Source organism: Narcine bancroftii, chromosome 4 (genome assembly GCF_036971445.1).
Source record: "Narcine bancroftii isolate sNarBan1 chromosome 4, sNarBan1.hap1, whole genome shotgun sequence".
NCBI lineage: Eukaryota > Metazoa > Chordata > Chondrichthyes > Torpediniformes > Narcinidae > Narcine > Narcine bancroftii.
Genome location: NC_091472.1, coordinates 127,152,676 through 127,178,874, shown reverse-complemented (window position 1 = coordinate 127,178,874; position 26,199 = coordinate 127,152,676). Strand labels below are relative to the sequence as shown.

At 37.1% G+C, this 26,199-nt stretch overlaps 1 protein-coding gene across 3 annotated transcripts in view; it reads right to left on the bottom strand.

The window, feature by feature from the left end:
• morc2 (MORC family CW-type zinc finger 2) overlaps window positions 1-26,199 on the bottom strand; it is an 88,824-nt gene that overhangs the window by 48,671 nt on the left and 13,954 nt on the right. For 2 of the 3 annotated variants that reach the window (XR_011356132.1, XM_069932783.1), the window contains exons 2-4: window positions 11,599-11,652; window positions 3,624-3,658; window positions 2,869-2,937 (exon numbers count right to left, since the gene is read on the bottom strand). Coding sequence is in view for 2 of the 3 variants with exons in the window: in XM_069932783.1 (XP_069788884.1) it covers window positions 2,869-2,937; window positions 3,624-3,658; window positions 11,599-11,652 (158 nt within the window). In the remaining variant the exon portion in view is untranslated. Of the gene's footprint in view, window positions 1-2,868; window positions 2,938-3,623; window positions 3,659-4,293; window positions 4,386-11,598; window positions 11,653-26,199 lie in introns of those variants that run through there. The other variant, XM_069932784.1, reaches the window with a different exon arrangement.

The following is a 26,199-nucleotide window of genomic DNA, read 5'->3' as shown; positions in this document are numbered from 1 at the left end:
GCAAACTAAAGCTAAAAGTACAGTCATTAAATCAAATTTCACAACATAAAAAGGTCCCTCAAAACCTTGTTCATTATTCATTGATGAGCTCATTTTATAAGCAGCTTCTGAGGATGCTTTTATTTTTACTCTCCAGTGAGCGCATTTTAGCAATCTTCAGGTTTTACATTTAAGCATGAATTGTGATATATTCTTGATTAGAGAAAGTAGCATGCTGTAGTTGTTTTAAAAAAAACACCAAAATGGTGGATAGACTCAGTAGGTCTTGCCACGTTCATAGGAGGTAAAGATAAATAACCAATGTTTTGGGCCTGAGACCTTCATCATGGCCACAGACCTTTGTGTTTCACTCTTTTGTAGCTGTTTACTAGCTTTACCTATTGATTATGATTTTTAAACACCTGCCTTCCTAAATAAAATGTATAAACCTGCGTCAATACTTTGAAAAGACAGTAATCCCTGGAAACCTGCCCACTTTTACCCCTTAATCAGTCACTTTAAGGGGTAAAAGTGGGCAGGTACTCCAGAGATTTCATTGCTTTTTTGGGAGCTTGCCATGCACATATTACCTGGAACATTTCCTATAAAAAGTAATAAATGTGCCTTAAAAATACTTTATTAGCTAATAAAGCACTTTACAAAGCATCAAGTTTCATTAAAAAGCACCAAATAAATGCAAATCTCATTTTGTGTGTTAGAAGCTCAAAAAAGATATTTGATGAACTTCTGCCTATGGAATGTAATGGCTGAAGTCACAACAACAATAATCAATTTTGCCAATTGTTGGTGACAATGCTTAAAAATAATTCACTGTCTGTATTAAAATAAAGCGTGCACTTTGTGTGAAATCATTATGTACAATCAACATACTTGTCAAACATAATTGTCAATGCCAAATTGATTAGGTTACTTTTTTGTATTGGCCAAAACATGAGGAATGAATCCTATATTGCTTAAAGTAGAGCCTTGGATTGTTTTACATCCACCAAACACCATTTGAGGTCTTTATTTAATTCCTTGGTGAAAAGACAGCTTTTCGGATGGTAGTACCCTGGAGCATCAACTAAAGTATTTTTACATTACTTCTCTGGAATGGAATGAGACAAGACAGAGCACAGAACCATAAAAAGGTCCAAACGCAACCCTGTCAAACTTAATTTTTGGTTTTATTGGTGTGAGAAAATTATGGTAAATTGCAAACTTATTAACTATTATAAAAATTATTTAGTCGACAACCATTCAGTTGCTTTCTTCTTTGGGTTGGCTTCGTGGACGAAGATTTATGGAGGGGTAATGTCCACGTCAGCTGCAGGCTCGTTTGTGGCTGACAAGTCCGATGCAGGACAGGCAGACACGGTTGCAAGGGAAAATTGGTTGGTTGGGGTTGGGTGTTGGGTTTTTCCTCCTTTGTCTTTTGTCAGTGAGGTGGGCTCTGCGGTCTTCTTCCAAGGAGGTTGCTGCCTGCCGAACTGTGAGGCGCCAAGATGCACAGTTTGAGGCGATATCAGCCCACTGGCGGTGGTCAATGTGGCAGGCACCAAGAGATTTCTTTAGGCAGCCCTTGTACATTTTCTTTGGTGCACCTCTGTCTCGGTGGCCAGTGGAGAGCTCGCCATATAACACGATCTTGGGAAGGCGATGGTCCTCCATTCTGGAGACGTGGCCTACCCAGCGAATTTGATCTTCAGCAGCATGGATTCGATGCTGTTGGCCTCTGCCATCTCGAGTACTTCGATGTTGGTGATGTAGTCGCTCCAATGAATGTTGAGGATGGAGCGGAGACAACGCTGGTGGAAGCGTTCTAGGAGCCGTAGGTGATGCCGGTAGAGGACCCATGATTCAGAGCCGAACAGGAGTGTGGGTACGACAACGGCTCTGAATACGCTAATCTTTGTGAGGTTTTTCAGTTGGTTGTTTTTCCAGACTCTTTTGTGTAGTCTTCCAAAGGCGCTATTTGTCTCGGCGAGTCTGTTGTCTATCTCGTTGTCGATCCTTGCATCCGATGAAATGGTGCAGCCGAGATAGGTAAACTGGTTGACCGTTTTGAATTTTGTGTGCCCGATGGAGATGTGGGGGGGGGCTGGTAATCATGGTGGGGAGCTGGCTGATGGAGGACCTCAGTTTTCTTCAGGCTGACTTCCAGGCCAAACATCTTGGCAGTTTCCGCAAAACAGGACGTCAAGCGCTGAAGAGTTGGCTCTGAATGGGCAACTGAAGTGGCATCGTCTGCAAAGAGTAGTTCACGGACAATTTGCTCTTGTGTCTTGGTGTGAGCTTGCAGGCGCCTCAGATTGAAGAGACTGCCATCCGTGCGGTACCGGATGTAAATAGCGTCTTCATTGTTGAGGTCTTTCATGGCTTGTTTCAGCATCATGCTGAAGAAAATTGAAAAGAGGGTTGGTGCGAGAACGCAGCCTTGCTTCATGCCATTCTTAATGGAGAAGGGTTCAGAGAGCTCATTGCTGTATCTGACCCGACCTTGTTGGCTAGAGTACTAACTAATAAATGGAAATAAAATTGGCAGCAACAAAAAAAAATCTCAGTGCTAATAACATCATGTGGTTAATGATTCACTAACTGATTTAATGGACATTAAAATCGTCCATTTTCACATCATGGTATTTCTTCAAAAATAAAATCATGTTTGGCAGCTTGGTCTTTTTTTTTCCACATCTCAGTTTCCTTCATCTTAACTGCAACAGAGATCAAGAACACGCCCAAGAAAATTGTCTACTTCTTGACAATGGACATTATGCCAGTATTCCTCCAATGTTATAATTTGCAGCTAGTTACATTGTAAGTCAATTCATTAATCCATAACATGCCCCCATGTATCTGTGCCTATCTTGAAATACCATGCCTACTTACAGCAATCCATCCCAGTTCCATCGTCCAGAAAACATAACATGAATCCTCCACGCAAATCCACATTCCTCACTAGAAACAAGCAAGGAACTTTAGTCAGCAGAACCAAAGATAAAACACATATAAATATATTAATCAATTGTGTTTAGGATCACTATGAACCAATCAGATGTAGCATGGAGAGAGCCAAATAAATCTCCCTTTACACATTATTCCATAGCAGGCACCATCTCTAAGTGGTATTGTCAATTTAGTGCAATAACAGAAAATCTTGCATTGTTAGTAATATCAAGCATGTAGTCTGGAAACAAATATGAACTTTTAAAAAGTTTGAGCAGTTAATACAAGAGAAACCTTCAGCTTCTAGAAACCAAAGACACAATTGTTCTAATTTATGATTCCTGTAAAAAGTTGCCTTTGATAAAAGAATGAGGTATTCAAAGGACCTGGTAGCGCAGGAACACTGCAGTGTTTTGTATGACACAGATCACATTTATTTATACAAAGTTAAATTGTCTGACCTAGCCATGAATACTTCTGGAACATCATATCCTTGCTTCTCATGCTGAATTGGTATAATTCTGACTGTCATCTCACCTGTCAAGTTTGAACCAGTTTAATAAAAATCTGTGAGTCTACTTCAGGGACAGATGGAGAGAACTTCCACCAACATGTTGTGGTGAATCATTCTTTAGTTAATTTGGATTTTTTTAAAAGCATGCAGTTAATTAGAATGAAGTGATGAAACCTCCACTTACCTGTATAGATATCCACTCTCGTAGCAGCTGCATCTCTGCAAAATTTAATGCACAGATTAAAATTTGTGAGGTGAAAAATTGAAGGCATTCTGGTCCAAACACAAAAGGTTAAAATGTTTTGAATTCTCTCCCCCCCCCACCCATTATTCCATCATTAGTGTAGGCACTAGAAAATAATTGAAAAAATAAAGCTTTTTTTCAGTCAAGAAAGACACAAGCACACTTAATTTACAATAAATAAAGCATCAGAGATCAAGGCTACCTTAACTTCTGACTCCTTTGTCTAATATGTACCCATCTACAAAAGTATAAGAACATGTTGAAGCAATGCACAACTAGTCCACTTCTTCCAACATGCAATAACAAAACTAATGCTCGAAATCAGAATGTCCATCAATATCTGACGATTGATTAAAATTGTCACGGAAGATCAACATGCCCTTTCTCCTTTTGAATGGCAAAGTGATCTTTGCTTCTATTTTCCAGTCTTAAAACTGTAATTTTTAGCATCAGGTTTGAATGGAAATCAGAAATAAAATGTCTTTTAACATTGAGTTTTTTTTCATATGATGGCATTAATGATTTCAATATCACTACAACTTCTGCTAGTGTTCAATTAATTATTGATTTACTTGTGAATTAAATGAGTAGGGCATCAGAAATTATTTACTTTTCATCATTTGTATCCAGTGGTAACTTCAGTTAGCCACAGTTTAAAAACAGCTTACTTATGGCACAAATTAAAACTTTTCCACCAGTCTTGAATGCAGCCTCTGAAACAAAAGGCCAATGTCAGTTGCTGCCTTACCTAACTGGAAGATTGTAAAAGGGAAAACATCATTTATTTCAATTATAGATTGAATTCAGTGTGCAAAAATTCACCTGCGATGAGTCCGAAAATCTTCTCAACCCAATTTTCAAGTATAACAATTTTATGTGCAAACTATTACATTTAATCCCTGTATATGTCTCACACACAGCTGTTACTATATTTGCTCTTGAACAAAGGCATGATCTATGCTAGTAAAATATCCATCAGTAACAAGAGATTGCCAGTGCTAAAAATCTGGAGCAAAAAAAAACAATCTGAAGGAACTAAGCAAACATATTACAATATTTCAAACAATCCAAATACTTGTGGTATTTATAATTTAAGAGATAAATATCATACGTTTTGCAAAATATGGAGCCCATATTTACAAACTGTTGGTATTAAAATTTAAATGAATCTCAAACACTCCCTTTCTCTGATAGATTTCTATATTTTTAAAAAAAAATTTATATAAAGATGTCAGAAGTGAAGTACTCCTGTTGTGGTTTTCTTGACCCTCTAGGGGATTGGGGGAAAGGGGTGGGGAATTAATAGGAGGTTTTTCTCCTTTTATATTTCTTTTTACTCTTTATTTTTATATAAATACATTAGGCTAGAAAAGGAGTGCAAATAGGCTTCCCAAATATGTGCAGTATCACACTAAAGCCCAATATACTACAGACCGATGAGAATTCTAGTCAGCATCCTAAGAATGCAGGTCTGAATTTAACTCTCCAACTATTAATCTTGTAATGATCCAGCCATATATCAAATCTTGGACCTGAATGAACATTTAGTTTGATTCTGATAAATAGAACCAGATTTGTGTTTCATTTGGATTTCAATCATTCATTTTTTAAATTTTTCAATAACTGAGGTATTAATTATCTTAAATTATAAGTAATTTTCTCAAGTGGACTACAACTCTGAACTTCTGGATGCCATCTATCCATTCCCAAATCAATAACAGACTTCAAAATTATAGCAATACATTTTCTAGCTATTGCCAGAGCAATATGAATAAATTTTACTTGATGTATATTCAGTTTTAATTCAGGTTTGCTCCCTCTAATATCTCCCAGTAAAAATAACATTGGATCCTGTGGGAATTTTACTTCAATTTCTCCAAAGAAGCCCTAGCCATTTTCCCTTTCCATAAAGATTTTCTAACACAAACATTTAATTCCTTAAAATTTTTTGGGGAATTGAAATTGAAATCAATTGAAATAAATATTATATTCAAGGAAAAATATGCAGCTTAACACAATTTACTTTACACATCAAGGTAATAGGTAACATATTCCAACTTTCCAAATCCTCTAATTTTCTTTAATGAAGATAAACAATTTAATTTAAATAATTTTGTTGACTGAATGCACACGAATATCTAAATATTTTATTCCAAGATCTGGCCACCTAGATTCAATTATTTCCTTACATTTCTCGTAATTCCCATTAACTAAAGACATAATTTCATTTTTATCCCAATTAATTTTATAACCCGATATGTCTCCATATTCTTTAATTTTGTTGTTCTGAAGAATTTAAAGGATCTGTTAAATAAATCAAAACATCATCTGCAAATAAATTTATTTTATATTCTTCTTGTTTCACCTTAATACCCACAATCTTTGAATCCTGTTTTGTTAATTCATATAACGATTTTATTGCTAAAACAAACAAAGCTGGTGACAGTGGGCAACCTTGTCGACTTGAACTAGCTAATTCAAAACAATTTTGAAATCTGTCCATTAGTCACTAGTTTTGCAATAGGTTTTTTGCAAAACATTTTAAGCCAATCTATAAATATTGAACCCAATCTACATTTCTCTAGAACTTAAAAGTGGAAATCCCATTCTAATCTATCAAATGCCTTTTCAGCATTCAAAGTCACTGCCACACTCAGGTCTCCTCTTTTTTTGACCAAATATATCAAACTAATAAGCCTCACTACATTATCTGCAGATTTCCAACCCTTAACAAATCCAGTTTGATCCATATGTATTAATTTTGGTAAACACTTTGCCAATCTACTTGCTAATATTTTAGATAATAGTTTATAATCAACATTTAATAATGAAATTGGTCTATAAGATATTGGTTTCATTGGGTCTCTATCTTTTTTTGGAATTACTGTAATAACTGCAATTAAAAAGGATTCCAGCAGAGAATGTACGTTCATTTCTTATAAAATCCTACAGGAAATCCATCTTCACCTGGTGATTTATTATTTTGCAATGAACTCATTACTTCACAAATTTCCCTTGCCATAAATACTACATTCAATTCTTTCTGTTCCCTATCATTCAAATGAGATAAAGTAATTTGAGATAAAAACTTAACAATCTTATATTCATCATGTACCAATTCTGAATTATATAATTCAGAATAAAATTCTTTAAATAAAGCATTTACTTCTTACGGTTTATATGTAATAGTCCCTGAAGATTTTTTTAACTGCATTAATCACTCAAGATGTCTGTTCTGCTTTCAATTGCCGGGCTAAAATTTTATGAGATCTTTCTCCTAAGTCATAATATCTCTTTGGTTCTTTAAATTAATTTTTCTGTTTTATGTCTGAATAGTATTATATTAAAGTTTTTTTATTAATTGCTTTTTTTCTTCAAGATTATTTTGCAAACCTTTTTTTCATTTACCTATGTTTTGTTCTAATAGATTTGTCTCATTTATATATTCCTTTTTAATTTTAGCCAAGTACCTTATTGTTTGACCTCTTATATATGCTTTTAATGCATCCCAAATAATACATTTATTATCTATTGGATTAAAATTCACTTAAAAAAATAACTGAATTTATTTTCTTATTTAAAAAAAAATCACAACAATCTACTTTTTTTAAATAATGCAGTATTATATCTCTATCTATATGGTAATTTTTTTCCTCCACGGTTGAACATGCCTATAAAAGTGGCAAATAATCAGAAAATATTCTTGCTTTATACTCAACTTTACTAATTATTTCTTGTAACTGTGCCAATAACGAAAAAAATCTTTTCTCAAATAAGTCATGGCTATGAGAATTTTAAAAATAATCTCTTTCTCCACAATTCAACTTTAACCAAATATCAACTAAATTTAATTGCTTCATAAAACTTAATATAGTCTTTGCAGCTTTAGTTTATTTATCCAATAATGGATGAAGACAGCAATTAAAATCACCTTCTATTAAAACCTTTTCCTGCGTTTCTGCAACAGTATAAAAATATTTTTCATAAAATCTTCACTATTTACATTTGGTGCATAAATACTCATAGGTGTCCAGACATCAGAGTAAATCTGGTAATTAATCAAAGCATATCTCCCCAAAGGATTCATTATAGTATCAAAAATTTTAACTGGTATTCTTTATTAATATAGTTACTCCTCTTGCTTTAGAATTAAAAGTTGAAGGTATAATTTGGCCCACCCAATCCCTTTTTAATTTAGAATGTTCTTTTTCTGTCAAATGACTTTCTCATAAAAATCCAGTATCAACCTTCATCTTTTTCCATATAATATTCTTTTCCTTTTAACTTTACTGTTTATCCCATTAACTTTAAAACTAAAAAAATATATATTTTTATCATCCATTATCCCAGTCTCTTCCAATTCTCCCAGGACTCTTTATCAACTCTAACTGGGTTTTGTGTACATCTCTATCCCTTAAGAAAAAATAGAAAAAGAATTAAAAAGGAAAAAAATCATTAATAATACAAGAGATATGACAAAGAAAATATTAATCCCCCCACTACCATAAGTGCTGAATAAAAATATAACAGCACTATTTCCCTCCACCATATGAATCATGGCTCCTGCCACGATATGGCACATAATGGTTCGGGCAAGCAAGGAAGATCATCCAACCCCCTCCCAAAGGGAAGAATTAATTAATTACACATTAGGAAATAATAAATCACCCACCATTTCCACATCCACAATAACCTGTTCATCATCAATTAAAGATGTTTCTGTCTGAGTTTCTACCTCCAACTGTAACTCTTTTTGACAGCTTACAATCTACTTTGGCACAGCCTTCTTTGGTGTAATTTGAATCCGCAGCATTTCTCTTTGAACTTCTCGTTGAAAATTTAAACTCAACAATTCTTGTTGCTCTTCCTTAAAAGTGACTTTGCAAATCTTTGTGCTTCTTCTTCATCCACAAGGAACCTGGGTTGTTCATTCACCAAAAACACCTTCAACGTAACTGGATTTCTAAAAATAAACTTATAGCCTTTCTTCCAAAGAATCGCCTTCACTGGATTAAATTGTTCTGTCTAGCTTTCTAGACCACCATTCTTAAATTTTTATCTTTATCTTGATAGCACAGACATTTAATTAATATAGCTCTAGGTGATAGATTTGTCAGTGACTTCCTCGATAAAGCTCTGAGCCTTTTCAAATTTAATTCCATTTGAAAAATTTTCTTCCCCCAAGTTTCCAGGAATTCATTTTTGAAAAAATTCCACAGGATCGCCACTTCCTTCAAAATCTTCTTTAAGACCAACAATCATAACATTAGTCCATCTACTCTGATATTCCAAAATATCCATCTTATCCATTATTTCTTTCCTCTGTTTCTCCCAGAGTATATCTGAATTTTCGACCCTTTCAATTCTATCCATATAGATGCCCATATTATTTTTAACTCTCTGCAGATCCAAATCAACTATTTGGACTGTAGCTTTAATTTCATTCACTTTTAAAGCATATTTCAACATTTCACTTTTAATCTCCTTCATGTCAGATCTAACATCTTTAATATCAGCCCTTATAACTTGATATTGACCCATTGTTAGTAAGTAAAGATCTTCCATTTTAGTATTTTTTTCCCTAGACCTGAAGCTCCCGTTTTCCTCTCCAACTTCTTGATCATCTTCTTCATGATCTCTCTTCTTCTCATGATCACCAACTGCCAAAACTGCAGGTACTCCTGACAGCTTTAGCACACCAGGTATATCTGTCTGCAGTTCCTTCACTCCACCAGCACTACTGGGAACGGCGCTACAGAGCAGCCATTCCAAAGCATATTCTTCCTCTTCGGGCATGCGTAAAGGTAAACCTTTGCGCATGTGCATAAAATTAGTATATTCTTCAGGGAAGATCTGGATCAATTTGGCGCCATTTCCCCTGGTATCCACGGGAGGTGGCGTTGGCTTTGGTTGAAAATAGACCATCATCACTCGAGTTGATCGCAGAGACTTCGGATCTTGAGACACAGGCTCCGACTGTAAGGTAGGCTGCTCTTCTTTGATTTTTCTTAGTATTTTTACTTACAATTTTTTTTATCTCTTGTTGCTTTCCTTCCACTAGCTGCCATATCCAACAGCTTCCAGATAAGTTCCAGAAGATTTAAATATATTTTAAATTTAAAATATATTTTTAATTTGGGCTTTATAATTTAATCCCCTGGGAGAGTTGTGAGTCCACCTCCTTCCCCTATGCCCACCCCTAGCTCTACTTAAACTCGGAAATACCTTAACAATAACTGGCAGTAATATGGCAAAGAAGAATTACAATGTCACATTCTCAATCACTACTGCTGCTGAAGAAGATATCAAGTTATTTTGTTACACACAATTATGAACAGATTTCCCATTGATCTCTCTGCCAGGAAAGTTAAGTGGATGTAGTGAATTACCTGAGGGATGAACAAAACATGCTCTTTTCAAATCTGTAATGTCTGTAGATTCTAATTTTGGTACACTTCTTGAAATAGTCAAAATGGGATGGTGTGTGAAACTGCTAGAATCTCTTGCATCCTGACTCAACAGCAATTCAAACTCAACATGCTGCATGCTTTAATAAATCTTATCACATTGGAATTTTGAGAAATACAGCCTATAACAATTTAGTGCAGTGAGTGGTTTGTAGTTAGCACAGTAGCCATTCAAATCTTTCAAAGTTCCACAAGTAGAGATCAATTGAAGAGTCAGGATTGTTAAGCTCCTTCTTTATCTTGAAAAAGGACCATAGAAACCTTTCTCTTTGGCTTGGCTTCGCGGACGAAGATTTATGGAGGGGGTAAAAAGTCCACGTCAGCTGCAGACTCGTTTGTGGCTGACAAGTCCGATGCGGGACAGGCAGACACGATTGCAGCGGTTGCAGGGGAAAATTGGTTGGTTGGGGATGGGTGTTGGGTTTTTCCTCCTTTGCCTTTTGTCAGTGAGGTGGGCTCTGCGGTCTTCTTCAAAGGAGGTTGCTGCCCGCCAAACTGTGAGGCGCCAAGATGCACGGTTTGAGGCGATATCAGCCCACTGGCAGTGGTCAATGTGGCAGGCACCAAGAGATTTCTTTAGGCAGTCCTTGTACCTTTTCTTTGGCGCACCTCTGAAACGGTGGCCAGTGGAGAGCTCGCCATATAACAGGATCTTGGGAAGGCGATGGTCCTCCATTCTGGAGACGTGACCCATCCAGCGCAGCTGGATCTTCAGCAGCGTGGACTCGATGCTGTCGACCTCTGCCATCTCGAGTACTTCGACGTTAGGGATGTAAGCGCTCCAATGGATGTTGAGGATGGAGCGGAGACAACGCTGGTGGAAGCGTTCTAGGAGCCGTAGGTGGTGCCGGTAGAGGACCCATGATTCGGAGCCGAACAGGAGTGTGGGTATGACAACGGCTCTGTATACGCTTATCTTTGTGAGGTTTTTCAGTTGGTTGTTTTTCCAGACTCTTTTGTGTAGTCTTCCAAAGGCGCTATTTGCCTTGGCGAGTCTGTTGTCTATCTCATTGTCGATCCTTGCATCTGATGAAATGGTGCAGCCGAGATAGGTAAACTGGTTGACCGTTTTGAGTTTTGTGTGCCCGATGGAGATGTGGGGGGGCTGGTAATCATGGTGGGGAGCTGGCTGATGGAGGACCTCAGTTTTCTTCAGGCTGACTTCCAGGACCATAGAAACCTTTAATGTACATTTAATTGCAACAGTGGATAGATGGTAAATGGTTTCATCCAGAGTCAGGCATCTCCAATGCACAATGCTGGAGCATCAATACTATTTACCAATAGGGCAAATTGAAAGAACTCAATATCTGAAAATGGGTAAAAAAGGAACATTCATGGAAATTCTTCAGCTGAATATGTTTAGAGTGAAAAGAAGCAGCTGTGATTGCTTACAAACAAACATGAAATGCAAAAAAACAGAGAAGCTATAAAGATTCTTATCTTACCTGGCATTGTCCACCAGCTCAGCCAAAGCACCAAAAAGAAACTCATGAGTCGTTCTGAAATGCAAAATTAAAATAATGGAGAACTAATATTTGCAATCAGTTTCTGCCAACATAAGCCATAAGACCAGAGCAGAAATAGGCAATTCAGCCCATAAAGTTTTCCCTGCCATTTTCCCACTCAGTCCCAGCCCTTCTCCCCTTTGATGCCCTGGCTCAGTGGTTCTCAACCTTTTTTGCCCTGGCCCCCACTTTAATTTTTTTTTAAAAAGTATGTCGCACCATTAGCAGACAAAAGTTATATATATTCAAAAGAAGTTTTAATTAAATAATTTACTTCAAGTATATTTCAATGCAATTAAGATCGAGAATACACTGGAACACATATTTCATATTCAACTATTACTTCGACATGTCAACCATCTCAAACACACTTTCAACAATTGTCATCACTTCGGTGCCCCTGACACTGGCTGCAGATTTTGATGGTTTCAACCTTAAATCTCCACATTTTGTAATTTACAGTCAGTTTCTCTTAGTTTGTAGCAAATCACTAACAGCACTGAAGCCACATTCTATTATGTAAGATGATGGAAAATGTATCAATAGTTCCCTTGCTAAAGTAGTTGAGTTTGGGTATTTCTTTTCAATCTCATTAGTCAGCCACATCGTGGTTCCTTTCAATTTGAACAGAGTTTTCACAGATCCATCATGCTGCAACTCAGATAACTCCTCTTGGTATTGCACTGGAACTTAGTCCACCAGCATTGGCTGAGTTAACCAAGAGTTAACCATTACTTTTAAATCACAAGATCTATCATTGAGGTCGGTAACCAACCTTTTCAAATGGTCAACATTGACATTTGTAGCAGCATTAGTTACTTTTCTGGTAAACTTGAACCTCTCACTTTGTTCGTTTTAGATTGGTCACAGTGTTTGAGCTACCGAAATAGAACAGAGACGCACGCCGAAAGCACTTCAGTTTATAAAATCTTTATTACAAAATCTTAAGCCGATTTCAAACTACAATATGCAAGCCCTTCCCAATTATACTTATCAACGCCTGGACTGGTCCCAACTGCCGAAACGAGGCAACGACTGCACACTTGTAGTAGGTTGCCGGGGCGACGGTAGCAGCTTCTCCACCTCCCCCGACCGGGACGTTGGTTGGACTCTAGAAGTTCTTCTTCTTGCTGAAAGACGTTTCCACCCCTCGGAGAGTCTGAAACTTCAGCAGCGGAACCATGGCTTATATTACCCAAAAACTGCTTACCCACGCACCTATTCTATCTAAAAGATAACCAAGCACACCTAGGCTTTTATCAAATACCACAACTTTCTAGCTTATCACTTTGAATACAATGGTTTACTTATCTTCAAGGTCTCGCCTGACAGTCTACGACCAACAAACCCATCAACCAGGAAGATTAATCGGATAACTGCATCTCTGGGCCCCATGGTGGAAATTAGATTATGCATCTCTGGGCCCCATGGTGGAAATTAGATTATGTCTGCTGATTCATGATTCATACATTATTCTCAAAGTAGGTTACTGATACTCAGCCTTGCATAAGCAAAAGCATGGTCTAAACCCTCCATTACAGTTACCTCACACTTATTCAACCAATGAATTGACTATGGCAAAATGAAGTAATTAAATATCTATGAATTAATATTGACAGGAATTTAAATAATTTATTTAAATTGAATTATTTGCCATTATTGAAAAAAAATTAGTGAGGATTTAAAAAGATGGATTTACCAATAACTTTAATAGAAAGGATAAATTCTGTATTTTTCCGAGTATACAATATTTATTTCAATCATTACCAATTCCTGTACCAACAAAGTTTTTTCAAGAAAATAAAAATATAAGAAAATTTATTTGGCGAGATATTGGAAAAACTGGCTTGACTAAGATTGCCGAATTTTAAATTTTAATGCTGTGCAATTAAGATTTTTGTCCTCCTGTTATCAAACTGGAGAAAAGATAGCATGGGTACAGATTGAGATGAGTAAAATAGGAGAAATAGATCCAGAGGTAATTTTATACAAATGGCATGAACTTTTGAAAGAAAGAAATGATGTATCAACTCTAAACCAGTTGCTTAAGTTATGGAACAAAATCCATATGGAAAGAGGAATAAAAAATTATTAAATAGCCAAAATGATATTAAAGAAGAACCCACTTATTCCTTTTACATTAAATAATCCTATTTTTGATAGTTGGCATTATCATGGGATAAAGAGGATAAAAGATCATTTTTTAGGTTCCTTTTTTTAAAACCTTTGAACAAATGAAAGAGAAATATACCAAATAATACTATTTTTTCATATTTTCAGCTCAAATCATATTTAAAAAAAGCTAGGTGAGAATTTTAAACTTCCAGAACACACCCAATTTGAATATTTAATTACTGATACATTTATAAAGAAATTTATTTCTAATATATATATATATATATATAAAATTACAAGACAATGCAAACAAAGGATTTATATAAGTCAAAACAAAAGTGGGAAAAGGATTTAAATATACAAATTCAAGATGAGGTATGGTCAAGGATGTTTCAGATAGTGTAACTAATACAATTAATGTCAGATATCAAATGGTACAATATAATTTTCTTCAAATTGCTCTGCCAGGTGTTTCAGATGTAATAAGGAAATAGGAATTTTACTGCATGCAGTTTGGCTGTGTGAAAAAGTTGGAAAGTTTTGAGATTTGTATGTATTATTGGGACGAATTATGAAGATACGAATACCAAAATATCCTAGAATATTTTTGCTAGGTAAATAATATGAAACAGATACTAAATTGAAGCTAGACTAGTATCAATGAAAGTTTCTGAGTGTAGCAATAGCGGAGGCTAAGAAGTGTATGGTAGTAATGTGGAAGTCGGACAATATTGTAGGGTTGGATAGATGGCATGTGGAAATACAAAACTGTATACCATTTGAAAAAATCTACTTATAATTTAAGCAATCAACTAGAAAAATTTTATAGGATTTGGAAATCATATATGGATTTTGTTGATAAAAGTCCATCCATATCATTCACTACACCCACTCCTCCCAATTAATATGTTCAAGATAATATTTATATTTTCTAACATATTAATTCTAATTGATGTAAAATTATTCAGGTGTTTTTCTCTTTCTCTCTTTTGTTTTTCTTTTGGGGAAAGGGGGAGGGATGGGGAAAAAATTTAAATTATGTATTATTTTGCATTGTTTTTTATTATAATGTATTCTCCAAGATAAAGAAATATGTATTTGATGCAAATGGGAAAAATAACATTTTCAAAAACCAATGAATTGACTGAAATTTTTTGCAGAAATATTCCTTTGGCATAATTCTAGAAGTGTTATGAATCCAAATATCTTTATTTTTGCAACAAGAAGAGTCATATTTGCTTCTTGGAGTTGCTTGCTCAATTTATTTCGTTTCTCGAAAATGTCCGTCAAGTAACTCACACAGCTCTTGCTAACAACAGATGGCAAAGCTTGTATTTCAGGTTTGTCCTTCAAAAACTCGCTGAGGAGATCAAACAGTTCAATAAACCTTTTGAAGCAGTTTCCCTTTGACAACCACCTTATTTCAGTGTGAAGCAATAATCTCACATAATCTGCATTTTCATTGATTCAAAATTGCTTAAACTGACGTTCACATTTGGCATTAGCTTTGATGGGATTGATAGACTTGATCACAGAATGCAGTATCTCGTGTAGAACAGGGGAAACTTTCTTGGCAACTAAGTTTTCTCAGTGGATAACACAATGCACAACCAACATGTTTGGATTTTCATCCATTAATTTTAAACATCCTATTTTTTTTTTAACCCATCATAGCAGGTGCATCATCTGCAGCACAAGATACAATGTTTCCTTTTGGTTTTTCATTTTCATCCACATAATTTTTGAGTTTGCTGTAGATATCTGTAGTAGTTGTTTCTAATAATTCACAAAATTTCTCTTCTTGAAACTCTTCCTGATCAATATATCTCACGTATGCCAATTACTGAACCTCACTGTCCCGTACGGCAGATGCATCCAGTTGTACTGAGAACTTTCGTGATTTCAACTTCTCAATAAGCTGTTTTTCAACATCTTGACCCATGTCATCTATTTTGTTCCAGACTGTATTATTACTCAATAGCATTGCTCGGACATCTTTGTCATCCTTTTGCAGAACTATTTTGAAAAACAATTATATTGCGGGTTTAATCAGTCCCTCCCCAATCATATGATTCTTCCCATGTTTTGCTATCAGCAGAGATATGTCATAGCAAGCTTCAAGGGTACAATTCAGGGCTGTAGTTTGCACAGCAAATAATAAAGTGATTTTCAATCTTCTCTTTCAGTGATTTAAAATATTCCAATTTCAAATTGACCTGGTTAGGATGTTTTACCCTCAAATGAGCTTCAAGACAGCCTGCTTTCATTGATTCATTTGTGGGCCTAATAGGCAAAAAGGCGCACGTTCATCGTGTACAGCAGGTACAAACCCAAACTTCAAGAACTCCACTAAATATTGATGAACCTTTTTCTAGCTTAGTCTGTTCATTTTGAATATACAACAGCGCGAGCTCCCTGAAACAGATTAATCAACATTTTATTATGTTTTAGAATTGAAAAATGTAATAAAAGTAATGATCAAATCAAAGGAAGAATACTGACCCTTAAAAAAATGGAAAAAAAAACGAGCATGGTTTCTGACATTTTTTTCTCGCAGAGAGTGCATCATAACTGCACTAGCCTCATGCTTTATTTTCTGGGGTCCCTGTTTTTTCCCCCCGATTTTGGCGTCCCCCTCAGGCAGACCCCCCCCCCTCCACCTCCATCAATACGCTAGTGCACAAAGATACATACAGATACAAGTTTCACTCACTACTGAACTAAATGGAGACATGATTGTTAAGATCATTTGGAATCCTCGTTGCCACTGAAATAATTTGGACCGTTCAGAAAAATATAATTATAATATTAACCAAGGATAACAACGGTTAAAATAAGAGAAACAATGGAGAAACAACAGAGAAACATTAGAAGAGGAAAAACACATTATGAAAATAAAAAGAACAATGTGATTTTACTTGGAAGTTACCACAATTGAGTTGTACTGACAGCATTGCCAAGTCACATCTTTCACACCAACATAACAAGTTTATTTTTTCAAACCAACTTTTAATAATTTCCCAAAACATCCCTACGCTCCACTAAAATATTCTTAAGCCCCACTAAAATATTCTTACGCCCCACCTTGAGAATCTATGCCCTGGCTAATCAAGAACCTATTAATCTGTCTTAAATTCACCCAATGACCTGGCCACCACAACCACTTGTGGCAACAAATTCCAGATCTACCATCTTCTGGTTGAAGAAATTCCTCCCTTTCAATATTTTTTATTGTTTTTATAATACATACAAAAAAAAATTGATGGATAACACTGATACAGCTGTAACACAGTGAGCAAACTCATTAACAATTTTTTTTACCTTGTACATTATTAATTCAAGAATATATTGAAAAAAGAAAAAAAATGAAAGAGAGATATGATTATATAATCCAAGCCCCAAACCATTCCAATGTGAAAATTGTGCAAAAGGATGCATCGTGCCTGCAGATAGGTTAAGTGAGTGGACAAGGGAATGGCAGATGGAGTACAATGTTGGTAAATGCAAGGTCATCCACTTTGGAAGGAAAAACAGAAAATCAGATTGTTACTTAAATAGTGAAAGATAGTAGCACGCTGTTGTGTAGATGCATTTGGAAGTCCCGTACACAAATCTCAAAAGGTCCAACAGGTAATTAAGAAGGCAATAGAATGTTGGCCTTCATTGCCTGAAGAACTGAATTTAATAGCAGGGTGGTTTTTCTGCAACTGCATAGAGTATTTGTGAGGCTGTACCTGGAGTACGGTATGCAGTGCTGGCGTTCTTAACTTGAGAAAAAAATACTGGATTAGGAAGTGGTGCAGAAGAGATGAGGGGGTTGGTTGATGAAGAGAGATGGAGTCGCCATGAACTATACTCACAGAAATTCAGAAAAATAAGAGAGCATCTTACAGAAACTTAAATTTATGAAATTCTAAACTGGAGAAAGGCCAATTTTGAGGAAATGAGAAAGGATTGAGAATGCATGGAGTTGTTTTCTGGCAAGAAAGTGCGAGTTAAAAGTGGAAGAACTTCATAGGTGAAATTTGTCCTTAGTAATGCGGACAAATTTCGTAGTAATTTGTCCGTAGTAAAATATATGTTCCTGTCAAGATCAAAGGCAAAGTTAACAGGCATTAAAGATCCCCTGATGCCCATCTTTATGGAGGTGGTGGATCAGGCAGTTGAAACCTACCTCCCAGAATCCTTTTCAATGACAATTATGGTGATTCTTAAAAAAAGATAGGGACCTCTGAAACGGTCCTCTTATAGGCCTATTTCAGTGCTGAATATGGACTGTAAGATACTTGCGAAGGCTCTGGCAAATAGATTGGCGAAGCATTTGCCAAAGCTAACAAATGTCGACCAAGCAGGCTTTGTACAAGAGAAAGCGTGTGGAAAACATAAGTAGACATCCGGCACAGTTAAGGGATGACCCAAGTGTAGCCGTGGCCCTGGATGTGGAGGTGTTTGATAGGCTAGAGTGGGACTTTCTGCTTAAGGTATTGGAGAAATTGGGGTTAGGGCCAACTTTTATAAATTGGATTTGGGCACTGTATCACATGCCCACGGCTAAAGTTGTGACTAATGGGCAAACATCTCCAGCCTTCCCATTATCGAGATCTAGTAGACAGGGGTGTCCATTGTCTCCAGCTCTATTCATTTTGGCTATAGAACCACTGGCTGAAGCCATACAACGGGATCTAGACATCAAGGGGTTCAGAGGGGGCCGGGAATAACACAAAATCAACCTATTTGTGGAGGATGTGCTGATATATTTGACAAAAACAGCAAGTTCATTGACCAAGCTTTACTCTACCCTGGAGAAACATGGGGAAGTCTCTGGGTACAAGATTAATTGGGACAAGAGCAAAATTATGCCACTTACAAAAGGGGACTATAGTCAATTTAAAGAAAACAGTCAATTGAAATGGCCACAAAAGGAGACCAAGAACCTGGGAGTCAGGGTAGATAATAATCTACACAATTTATATAAACTAAATTATACCCCCTTGCTCAAAAAAATTGAGGACGTTGGTGGGCAGGGTCATTTGTATCAAGATGAATGTGTTGCCAAGGCTTCAGTACATCTTATAGACTTTGCCCATAGCATTGCACTGGAGATTCTTGCAGAATATTAATTCACAGGTAAATAGGTTCATTTGGAACAGGAAGTGGCCAGGGTCTCCATGCAAAAATTAACCTGGGATTACAGTCTGGTCAGACTGATAGTACCAGACTTTAAGAAATACTACTGCAGTTGAGATATGTCGCCTCATTCTTTGAGGGAAAAGGTACACCATCCTCGGCACAAATTGGTCTGCACAAGATAGGTGAGAAGATGGCAGAAGACTTTATTTATAAGTGGGACTCTAAATTGTTATCTGGTGTCAAAGACACCCCCTTATTAAAACTTACTCTTTATGAATGGAACACGATTAATCAATGCATTGGACATAAAGTGTGGCTGTCTTCAAAAACACCCCTGACTCAGAATGGCTTATTACTACGGACAATAGATAACAAGATCCTGGACACCTGGTACCAGAAAGAGATCAGGTGTATTGAGGACTGTTACGAGCAGGGCAGCTTATGTCATTTGAACAGCTTAAAAATAAATATGATTTGTCAAACATGATATTCTTTTGCTGTCTTCAGCTAAGGCCTTTTTTAAGGGACAAATTAGGTCCAGCTATGGCCCTACCATAGTGCAGTGGAATAGAAGCCCTGATTCAAAAGGGCTTATTGTGACAATGAATTTCTAACTCCAAATGGAAAGGTCGAAGCCTGGTCTTCATAAATCTAGGCAAAGGTGAGTGTAACGATTGATGAAAGGTGCTGGTCAGACCTGTGTCGTGACAGCACAATCACAATTATTAACACTCGATACAGGCTGGTGCAGTATAATTTTCGACCCCAGTTGTACTATAGTCTGCAGAAATTGAACAAGGCTAAGCCAGAAGTTTCATATCAATGGTTTAGGTGCTGCATGAAGGGATCCTTTGTGCACTCAACCTAGTCTTGCTCCAAGGCGAGGTCCTTTTGAGTAGAGCAAGCCAAGTCCTAGAAAAAAAAATCATAGGTAAAGAATTTCCACAGGACCCAGAGTTGTTCCTCTTGGGAAACATCATGGACATAAGACTCAAGATGAAGCTGTCCAAATTTCAAATCCAATTTGTGTTGATTGCTTTGGTGGTGGCCAGGAAGTGCATAGTGGTGACTTGGAAGTCTGACTCCCATCTAGGCATTGCGCGCTGGAATGTGGAAATGCAGAGCTGTGTTCCCCGGAGAAAATAACCAACAACTTGAGGAGGAAATACAACACCTTCCTTAAAATTTGGCAATAGTACCTGTGTTACATGGGTGCAAAGATATAGCGTGGTTCCTTGTGCTTCGTTGCTCTGTCTGTTCCTGTCTATCCCCCTCCTAGGGTTGGGGGAGGCGGGTGGGAGGAATCCATCCATCTTAATTAGGTTGAGTCACAAAAATTTAAAGACCTGGGGGTTGGCGTTGGGGTCCTGACAAATCCTACTATTTCTGTCTTTTCGTTGAGTTTCTTTTATATGTAATACTTTTGTTTTATATTTTGGTCCCTGTGTCCCTAATATATATGGAAGGTAAAGGGACACTGTAAAATACTACAGGAATAGGGGATGAGGACTCATTTATTGTTGTCTCTCTTTTCAGGGTATTTGTCTATTTAATTTTGTCTCTGGTTATATTAATTGGTATAAGAGGGGGTGACTGGGGGAAAAATTGGACTCGACAGTGAAGATTGTATATAATTGGAAAATTTATTTTTTTATTATTATGGAATGTTGGCTATGAGTTTGAAAATTATACACAAAATATTCAAAAAAAGTTAACAGGCAAAGGGATATTGGGGATTTGGTTCAGAAGAAGGGAGAGGTGTAGAGCAGGTATGGGAAACATGGAGCAAATAAAGTACTCAAGGAGAATTAAAAATGCAAGAAAAAAATCAGAAAGGTTAAAAGACATGAGGTTGCTTTGGCAGACAAGGAAAATCCTAAGAGTTTCTACAGAGCAAAAGGATAGTATTGGACAAAATTGGTCCCCTTGAAGATCAGATTCAGATTGGTCAGCTTTGTATGGAGCCAGAGATTGGCGGGGTGGGGGGGGGTCTTAAAATTTTTTTGCATCGCTATTTATTCAGGAAACTGGCAGATTCAAAGTAAGAAAAACAAGTAGTGAGGTCATGGAATCAATACAGATTAAAGAGGAGGAGGTGCTTGCTGTATTAAAGCAAATAAGGGTGGAAAAATCCCTAGGGCCTGACATGATATTCCCTCAGACCTTGAGGGAGGCTAGCGTAGAAATTGCAGGGGCTCTGGCAGACATATTTAAAGTGTCCTTAGCCACATGTGTAATGCTGGAGGATTGAAGGGTAGTTTATATTGTTCCATTGTTTAAAAAAGTCTCCAAAAGTAACTCTGGAAAGTATAGGCTGGTGAGCCTGACATCAGTACATAAATTATTGGAAGATGTTCTAAGAGATCAGATATACAAGTATTTAGATAGCCAGGGACTGATTAGGGATAGTCAACATGGCTTTGAGCATGGCAGATCATGTTTAACCTATCTGTTAAGAGTTGTTTAAGGTTACCAGGAAAGTTGATGGGAAAGGCGTGGATGTTGTCTACATGGACTGTAGTAAGGCCTTTGACAAGATTCCATATGAGAGGTTAGTCAGGAAGATGAAAAAGCTTAATAATCATGATGAGGTAGTAAACTACATTCAACACTGGCTACACCGGAGAAGCCAGACAATGGTGGTGGATGACTGCTTCTCAGACTAGAGGCCTGTGACTAGCAGTGTCCCTCTGGGATCAGTGCAGGGACCATTGCTGTTTGTCACCTATATCAATGATCTGGATAATAATGTGATAAACTGGATCAGCAAGTTTGTGGATGAGACTAAAATTGGAGGCACTGGATTCCAAAGCTTGCAGAGGGATATGGACCAGCTGGAAAATGAGATGAAAAACAGCAAATAGAATTCAATGCAGACAAATGGGAGGTGTTGCATTTTGGAAGGACAAACCAAGAATGGACATGCACAGTAAATGGTAGGTGGGTTAGAACAAAGGGATCGGAGAACACACATACATAATTCCCTGAAAGTGGAGTCACGGGTAGATAGGGTTGTAAAGAGCGGTTTTGGCATATTCGTCTTTATAAATCAAAATATTGAATATGGGAGTTGGGATGTTATGGTAAAGTTGTATAAGACATTGATGATGGTAGGGAGTTCTAATCAGAGTGACCCACAGTCACCAGGAGTGGGTGTTAACTAAAGGCCTCACGAGATTGCCTTGTGTCTTGAAGTCACAAGCTTGTGTAAATACTATAAATAGATTACACCATTTTGTGTAAATAGGTCTATGTCTTGAGAATCTAAGTAAAGAGCACGGTGTTTCGGGAAACCCCTGTGTCTGTCGTTTCATTACTTTGGGTAACCAAGAGTGGGAGTTCGGTTCCTCATTTAACATTTCTGGCCACGGTTACAACAGATGAGGTCAAATTTGGAGTACTGTGTGCAGTTTTGGTTACTAACTACAGGAAAGATATCAGTAAGATTGAAAGAGTGCAGAGAAGATTTACTCATATTTTGACTGGTCTTCAGGAACTGAGTTACAGGGAAAGGTTAAACAGGTTAGGACTTTATTCCCTGGAGGAGTGTAGAAGAATTAGGGGAGATTTGATAGAGGTATTTAAAATTGAGGAGTACAGACAGAATAAATGTAGACAGGCTTTTTCCACTGAGGGCAGCTGATATACAAACCAGAGGGTATGGGTTAAGGGTGAAAGGGGAAAAGTTTAGGGGGAACATTAGGGGAACTTCTTCAGAGAGTGATGGGAGTATGCCAGCTGAAATGGTGAATGTGGGCTCAATTTTAACATTTAAGAGTCATTTGAACAAGTACATAGATGAGAGGGGAATGGAGAGCAATAGACTGGGTGCAGGTCAGTAGGGGCTCAGCATAAAAATAGTTCAGCACAGATGAAGGTCCTGCTTCTATAACCATAACCGTTTACAGAAACTCTGTGGTGTAATTTTTAATATTTTTAAATATTTAGACATGCAGCACAGTAACAGGCCCTTTCAGCCCACCACCCAACTAACCTCCACCCCAACACCTACGTTTTGAAGGGTGGAAGAAAACCAGAATCTCCAGGGAAAGATTATACAAACTCCTTATATCGTGCGGGATTCAAACTCTGGTTCCAATTGCTGGTGCTAACTGCACCAGAGTGTTCTATGGTCTTATAGATAGATCAGATGGAGGCAGAATTGTTTCCACAGGTAGGTGAGTCGAGAAGCAGCCTCAGGATGAGGGGGAGTAGATTAAGTTTGGAGAGAAAGAGAAACTACTCCCGCCCCCTCTCCCACGCAGAGGAAATCTGTGGAATTCTCTGCCCAAGGAAACTCTGAAGGCTATCTCATTAAATAAGAGGATAAACAGAATTTTGCATAGTTAGGGAAATAAGGATTGGGGGAAGGGGGGGGAGTCAGGTAGGTGGAGCTTCAGTCGACAGCCATATCAGCCATGATGTGATTGAATTGTGAGCAATAGCCAGTTCCCTCTTTGGCTCCTCAATATTCTGATCTTGGAAATCATCTCTGAAATACTCAACAAATACGAGTTTCCAGTCTGAGTAGATTGTCTTTTGTGTCAACCTTGTTATGTGTACCTCTAATTTCCCAATTTATACTGTGCGTTATATTACTGCCATTGTTTGGGGGCTAATACCCACACTGTGGTCCTTTCCTTACTCAACCAAACGAATTCTACTTTTTGATTTCCTCAGCTATAATCTTTTTTCATCCACTTCTTCAAAGCCATTCTTTATCAATAGGTCTACTATTCCATTTTGCTTCTCCCCTGCAAAAGACAAGTCTTCGTCGCTGCAACTAGGTCTCTGTGATGTTTATGAGATTGTACCTTTTTATTTTATTTGTGCCATTAATTAACCCATCATCTTAATACTGGATGCATCAGACAAATAGTCTTTGTTATAATTAGCATAAATGTTAAGGTGGGTTTCATTCCACTTTAAAGATCATGTGAAAATCTAAGGATGTGTTGTGAAATTTTTGTATTCCCTCAAATTAGTCTCACCCATGCTAAGACCAGTTACAAATTGTTTAACGTTACACCTATGTTTACTTCTAGAATAGAAGTGAACATAATAGAAACATGTTTAAATATAGATTATTAATATCCTAAATCCTAGTGATATCACTAGTCCCCTCAGCACTTAACCAGACAGCGGTGTCTGCAATATTTCAACGTCTGATCCCTTCAGGATATTTTTTGTTGCAAGATGCCATATGCTCTGCTGCTACACATTTGTTTCTGTCCTTTTTACACTGAAAGGCCCGTGGCAATACTGATGTTAAATGTTCACAAACCGCTGGGATTGCTAATCAAAACCAGTCTACTGTATAGTTTCACCATTAAATTGTTCTGCTTCAATAAAATCAGATTCCCATATCCCAAAGGCCCTGTGATCTGCATTGCACTGACTACAATTTTTCCAGTAACACAAAGGTTAGTGTATAAATAAAATAATGAATCTATTCTGCAGGAATAATAGAACCTTGCAAGTCATATTTATGAACAAACATTTCCCCTCAAAAGTTAACCTATCTCAAAATATCATTCAACATAAAACTACTGGTTTAAATAAATGCAATAACTTTGAAAATTAAAGCACCTACAATAAAAAAAAGGATAAGTTACAATGTCTTCATAAAAATAAGTGCAGGAAATCTCCAAGTGGATGGTGACAGAACTAATGCAGGCAAGTAGGATCGGTCAGTATAGGTCAGCAGGTGCAATGGAAAGAAAAGCCTGTTTCAATACTGTAACAACTATTACTGAACTTTGATCATCGTATCCAGAATGAAAGAGCCAGTGCAGGCATTGTTCAAATTCAAGTTTATTGCCACATGAACTAAAATGCAGTGCAAAGATTATTTTGCAAGCAGACCTACAGCTATCTCATACAAAGTATAAGTTAGACATACAACAAAAGCAGTGAGGAATCAGTTGGTAAAAGATGCAATATTCACATTCATTTAGTCTTTCATTCAGCTTGTCTTTATTTTAGTGATGGAAGTATTTTGTCATGCATAAAAGTAGAATGTACAAATGCAATAAAATTTTTGTTTGCTTCAGCTACACAAGATATACAAAAAAAGCATAAATTAAAATATAACACGAGAGAAAAAATATAAAGGGATGAATATTCATATTATCCCCTTTTGTAGTCCTGCTTCAGGGAACCATGTCTTCAGCTTACCAGACTTCAAGAAGATAACAGAGCCTGAGAGTACAGCAATGGTACATAGAAATGAATAAATGTATTCCATTGGAAAAAATAACATATAATTTTAAAAATAATGTCACAGTATTCGAACAAATTTGGGAACCGTACATGGAACACAACAGAGAGGGCCTACCACGGACCTCCACCCCCTAAAATGACAGAATGAGAAGACGACGAAATGAACTGACTCAGTGTGTAAAAGTAGATGACACAATTTTTTTGTTTATTTTCATTGTGTGATGAGATTGTTTAATGGGTTTATTGTATTGTATATGTTGAACATTTAATGGGTTTGGAGGAGGGTGGGAAGGGAGGCGGAAAAAGGGGAGAAAATGACACTGTGTATATTCAAGAGGGAAATGTTTGTATTTTGGTTACTATGGTTCATCGTGTGAAAAACAAAAATTTTTTAAAAAGATAAAAGATGTGCATTGCCTTTAATGGTAAGAATCAAGTTAGTATGGGTAGACTTTAGTTAAGGTGGTAAAGAAGTCATACAGCACACTTGCCTTCATCAGACAGGGAAATGAGTACAAGAAGTGGGACATCATGCTACAGTTGTACAAGTCTATGGTGAGACCACACCTAGAATATTATGTGGAGTTCATGCCGTGGTCACGTACTTAACTTCGTCGGAAGGAGGAGAATGAGAGGAGTGTCAGGATCACCCGTATGGCAGTGAGCCAATGAGAAGATCAGAAGAGTTTAGCTGGGTGGTATTTGGGGAGTTGAAGAATGAAATGTTGCGTCTAATGAATAATAAAAGTGATGACTTTATGAGTGTGTGTTTTCTTTATTTGTTTGTGTTAAATCAGTGCCATTATATTCATTTATAGGAAACTTGCAATTTAAGCTAGAGTGGTACAGAAAAGTTTCACAAAAGGCTTTTTCAGGTGCGTTCTACGCTAAGAATGCGCCTGAAGAAGCAGAAGCGGCCCTTTAAACTGCCGTTCAGGTGGCAGCGTTTAAAGCGCAACGCTGGCCACCTGAAGGATACAGCTGCACAGGATGTGGCTCTGAGCACACTCCGGTTCCTCCCCATTGTCAGCTGTGATCAGCAGCCTGACCCTTTAACATCCACTTTCAGCCAGC